The 5579-nt window shown below is 39.5% G+C and overlaps 1 protein-coding gene across 1 annotated transcript in view; it reads right to left on the reverse strand.

Annotated features, from left to right (window-relative positions):
• Positions 1-5579, reverse strand: part of SEC24A (SEC24 homolog A, COPII coat complex component) — a 101365-nt gene that overhangs the window by 57669 nt on the left and 38117 nt on the right. Inside the window, exons 7-8 of the mRNA XM_023514716.1 lie at positions 4605-4707; positions 2476-2602 (exon numbers count right to left, since the gene is read on the reverse strand). Coding sequence (XP_023370484.1) covers positions 2476-2602; positions 4605-4707 — 230 coding nt within the window. The remainder of the gene's footprint in view (positions 1-2475; positions 2603-4604; positions 4708-5579) is intronic.

Consider the following 5579-nt stretch of genomic DNA (forward strand, 5'->3'; position numbering starts at 1 on the left):
AAAAAAAAAAAAAGATATTTAAAAACTCCTTAAATGGCAATAATTTTCTTAAACTTCCCAGTTATAAAGGATATTAACATTTGACATATAGACTAGAAGGTATGGTAAAACTATTTCAGAGGTCGAAGTCATAGCGGTTTAGTGAGCTTCATTAATTAAAGAGTCTTTTATGAAACAATAATCAGTTGTCTATCACTTACAATACACTAGTGATAAAAGAGTATTTTTTTTTAGACAGAATCTCAAGCTGTTGCCATGGGTAGAGTGCCATGGCATCACAACTCACAGCAACCTCCAGCTCTTGGGCTTAAGCAATTCTCTTGCCTCAGCCTCCCCAGTAGCTGGGACTATAGGTGCCCACCACAACAACCGGCTATATTTTTTTTTTTAAGAGACAGAGTCTCACTTTATCACCTTCCGTAGAGTGCTGTGGTGTCACACCTCACAGCAAACTCCAACTCCTGGGCTTAGGCGATTCTCTTGCCTCAGCCTCTTGAGTAGCTGGGACTACAGGTGCCCGCCACAACACCCAGCTATTTTCAACTATTTTATTTTGGTTGCAGTTGTTATTGTTTAGCAGGCCTGGGCCGGGTTCAAACCTGCCAGCCCCAGTGTATGTGGCCAGTGCCCTGCCAACTGAGCTATGGGTGCTGCCACTGAAAAGATTCTTTTCTTTCCTCTTTTTTTTTCTGAGACAGAGTCTCACTATATTGCCCTCCGTAGAGTGCCATGGCATCACAGCTCATAGCAACCTCAAACTCTTAGGCTTAAGCAATTCTCTTGCCTCAGCCTCCCAAGTAGCTGGGACTACAGGCGCCCACCACAATGTCCAGCTACTTTTTTTGTTGCAGCTGTTTGGCTGGACCGGGTAGGATGTGAACCCACCACCTCTGGTATATGTGGCTGGTGCCGTAACCACTGTGCTACGGGTGCCAAGCCAAAGATTCTTTTCTTAATTATCATTGTATTTGTCTTCCTTGTAACTATTTAGATATTCAAATTCTTATGTACTCTAAAAGGTAACCTATCGTTCATGAATAGGGTTGCTCTGTATATGAAACATGTTCAACTTTCAATACAATTTCATTTTGTAGGGTTAAGCATATGCACATAAGATTTTAAAAGTGTACTAAGGACATCTTATAAATTATTGTTTATAGAATGTTTATAGAAAATTAATGTTTATAGAAGAAAAGAATGTTCTTATCTTATCCTCACTTTACTCAAAAAGCACACGCATATGACCAATAAAGCTGGTTTTTAAAAATCTCTTATACTCCTGTTTCCCAATTCTTAATAAAATGTCCTTTCAAACTGACACCTAATTTTCTTTTTTTTTTTTTTTTGAGACAGAGCCTCAAGCTGTCCCCCTAGGTAGAATGCCGTGGCATTACAGCTCACAGCAACCTCCAACTCCTGGGCTCAAGCGAGTCTCCTGCCTCAGCCTCCCAAGTAGCTGGGACCACAGGCGCCTGCCACAACGCCCGGCTATTTTTTGGTTGCAGCCGTCATTGTAGTTTGGTGAGTCCGGGCTGGGGATTCGAACCCGCCACCTTAGGTGTACGTGGCTGGCGCCTTAGCTGGTTGAGCTATAGGCGCTGAGCCCTGACACCTAATTTTCAATGTGTATACTGGTATATCCATTTTCTTGTTTAATCCTAATAATGTTGTTGGTTAGAAGATATTTCTCAAAAATAAACTATGAAAGATCTCTTTCTCCTCCTCAATTTCTCAAAAAAAAAAAAACTAGGAAAGATCTCTTTCTCCTCCTCAATTACTGAGCAAACTACATTCAACTAACCTTCTAGCACTGCCCACCTCCCTTCATACAGCAGTGAGTGAATTAGGCAGCTATTCTGTGGACTTATTTCTTTCATCCTAGAGAAAAGGCATGAGACAAGTTCTTTCTTTCTTTCTTTCTTTTTTTTTGAGACAGAGCCTCAAGCTGTCACCCTAGGTAGAGCGCTGTGGCATCACAGCTCACAGCAACCTCCAACTCCTGGGCTCAAGCGAGTCTCCTGCCACCGCCTCCCAAGTAGCTGGGACCACAGGCACCCACCACAATGCCTGGGTATTTTTTGGTCACAGCCATCACTGTTGTTTGCGGGCCCAGGCTGGATTCGAACCCACCACCTTAGGTGTATGTGGCTGGCGCCTTAGCCACTTGAGCCACAGGCACCAAGCCAGGACAATTTCTAAATGAAAATATTTCATATTATTGGCTTAAGTAATACCATGAAATGTACCATTTATTATATACCCAATATAATAAATGCAAAAAAGTGGTACCTAAGTAATATAATTTAAATTTTAGTTTTAAAAGTATAAATACAAAGAAAACAGTTAAGAGTAAAATTCTTTGCATGGAAAGATTGAATACAGGTAAATAAGAGGGCTTTTATTTTTTAACTTTAGGTTTATACTAATTTCCCTACCATACAAGTAGAAATTTTTAAATGTTTCAAAAAAGCATACCATCATTGACTCGGTAACATAAGTTACACTTCCATCTCCTTTGATCAAGAAAGCTGACAAAAGGGTTGATGTATGTTCTGCATGAACGGCATCTCACGATTGTACTGGAGGTAACCACAGGCAATTGCTGCAAAAACAAAACTAAGTTTTTAATGGTGACTATCATGTTGAAAGGGCAAGCATTAATCCATCTCTTCTAAATAAGTGTTGGGCTATTAAAATTTTGGAGAAAAAAACTTGGATAAAAGGTATGTTCAACTGCCACACAAAAAATTATATAACTTAAATGTATTGATCTTAAATTTTATTGTTTTTCTCCTGGACAATTTTCATCAAAATCTGCCTTTTAAAAAAAGTATTTATTTTTCCGTTAAACATTCACATTGCATGCCTGTCATCCTAGCACTCTAAGAGGGAAGGACGGAATAATGGCTTGAGCTAAGGACTTCAAGACCAGCCTGAATAACAGCAAGACTCTGTCTCTACTAAAATTAGAAAAAAAAACTAGCTGTTATAGCAGGGGCCTTTCATCCTAGCTACTTGGGAAGCTAAGGCAGGAGGATGGCTGGAGCTCAGGAGTTGGAGGTTGCAGTTAGCTATCATGGCACCACTGCATTTTAGTGTGGAAGAAAAAATCCTGTCTCAAAAAAAATTAAAAAGTCAATAAGGGATTTGGCACTGTAGTTCAAAGAGTAGGGCACTAGCCACCTACACCAGGGCTGGCAGGTTCAAACCCAGCCTGACAAACAATAATGACAACTACAACAACAACAAAAAAATATAGCTGGGCATTGTGGCAAGCACCTCAGTCCCAATTTGGGAGGCTGAGCAAAAGAATCGCTTAAGCCCAAGAGTTTGAGGTTGCTGTGAGCTGTGATGCCACATTACTTTACCGAGGGTGACACAGTGAGACTCTGTCTCAAAAAAAAAAAAGGTCAGGCTCTGCGCCTATGGCTCAAGCAGCTAAGGCGCCAACCACATACACCTGAGCTGGCAGGTTCGAATCCAGCCTGGGCCCGCCAAACAACAATGACAGCTGCAACCAAAAAACAGCCAGGCGTTGTGGCAGGCGCCTGTAGTCCCAGCTACTTGGGAGGCAGAGACAGGAGCATCACTTGAGCCCAAGAGTTGGAGGTTTGCTTTGGGCTGTGATGCCACGACACTCTACCCAGGGTGACAGCTTGAGGCTCTGTCTCAAAAAAAGAAAGTCAATAAAGGCAATTAAAATCCCATCACCAAAGGAGGTTTGTCTTAGAAAAGCCACCTCACTCATACACTGATCCTCAAGGGTTTGTGGCCAAATGTTAAGGTCCCAGAGGCTTCAACTTCTTTTTTCTTCTTGAACAACTTCTTAAAATAATGAATTTTACTCAAAGAATGGCAGAATGGGCCAGGCACAGTGGTTCACACTTGTAATTCTAGCACTCTGGGAGTCAAAGTGAGAGGATCACTTGAGCTCAGCAGTTTCAGGGCAGCCTGAGGCCCCCTCTCTACTAAAAATAGAAAAATTAGCCAGGTGTTGTGGCAGGCACCTGTACTCCAGCTATAAGGTAGGCTCAAGCAGGAGGAATTCTTGAACCCTAGGAGTTTGAGGTAGCTGTGAGCTGGCACTTTACCCTGGGCAATAGAGTGAGACTGTCTCAAGAAAAAAAAAAAAAAGGCAGAATGGAGAGATTAAAGAAGTTTAATAGATAAATAATTTGCAACTTCCTAGAACATTATGGTTCTTTCGTTTAAATTCTTTTAGTATCTGTATTCTATTCAGTATCTCCTGGGTTTTTCAACAATGTTTACCTAGTTTTTGAAAGTGTAATAAAATTTCAAGGTGAAACAAGAAATCTATCAATGACTAACTTTCTAAAAATAGCTCAAATTTAATAGCCGGGTGTTGTCGCAGGCACCTGTAGTCCCAGCTACTCAGGAAGCTGAGGCAAGTGAATCGCCTAAGCCCAGGAGGTTGCTATGAGCTGTGTGACACCACAGCACTCTACCAAGGGTGATAAAGTGAGACTCTGTCTCTACCAAAAAAAAAAAGCTCAAATTTTACATGTGCTTCTTGTATTGCTCCAGAAAATTTTCACCACAAGATAATTTTCCACTAGACATTTACTTTCACTAAAGAAACATACCACTAAGTCTTTGAAAGGATGAAGCAGTAGTCCCAAAGGAAGTTTGGCTTTATTCAGTAATGCCTGAGTTTGAGGAATGCTAGTCAGTGTGCATCGAAATAACCTGTATCAAAGTAAAAGCATGTATCAGGTGTTGCTATGATTATTTTTGCACAAAAAAAATTTTTTTTAAGGTACACATTTTAACATCAGATCAGGAAGTGAAATATTTCAATAGACCCTCTCAAACTTTATACCATTAAAATATTTAAATATCAGTCATACACAGAAATAGAGAGTAGATGGTTATCCTATATTATATAACTAATAAAGACTCTTCTTGGCCTATGTATTTGATAAAACTTAAGAAAAAGAAAGATCATACTGGAATAATTAGGTGATGACTCAAATTTGCAAATATAAATTTTATTATGTAAAAGTTTGGTTTTACTGAAGATTCTAAAAACGCAACTTATTGGCAGCATCAACTAAAATGGGGAAATTACAAAAAAAGGAAAGAATAAAATATATCAATGAAAAGAAAAATATTATTTAAAAGTACTAAATTCAACTTATTCAGAAGTCTTAACTACATATATTCACACTTCTGGCAAATTTTTCAGGATTAAAAAGTATTATTTTTGTTATGAAATTAATGTAAAATAAGAACAAATAAAGGGTTATATAGTAGAACCTCCATAGCTGACCACCTCCCCACATTGACCACCTCCTAAAGTTGACCTAATTTTCATAGACTGGACATGGACCACATGTCCTACGTATCATTATAATGGGCCTACTTTCTCATATTCACCACCTCTGTATGTTGACTAACTTGTTACAGTCACTCAGGTGGTCAACTTACAGAGGTCCTACTGTATAGAATCAAATTCCTATACTTTAAGTTATAAAGAAAAACTGTAGCAACCAAAATGATAATGGCTCAGCGCCCATAGCACAGTGACTACTGCACCAGCTGGTGGTTTCCAACTGGGT

Source organism: Otolemur garnettii, unplaced genomic scaffold, assembly GCF_000181295.1.
Source record: "Otolemur garnettii isolate 467f Iridium unplaced genomic scaffold, OtoGar3 scaffold00003, whole genome shotgun sequence".
Classification (NCBI taxonomy): Eukaryota; Metazoa; Chordata; class Mammalia; order Primates; family Galagidae; genus Otolemur; species Otolemur garnettii.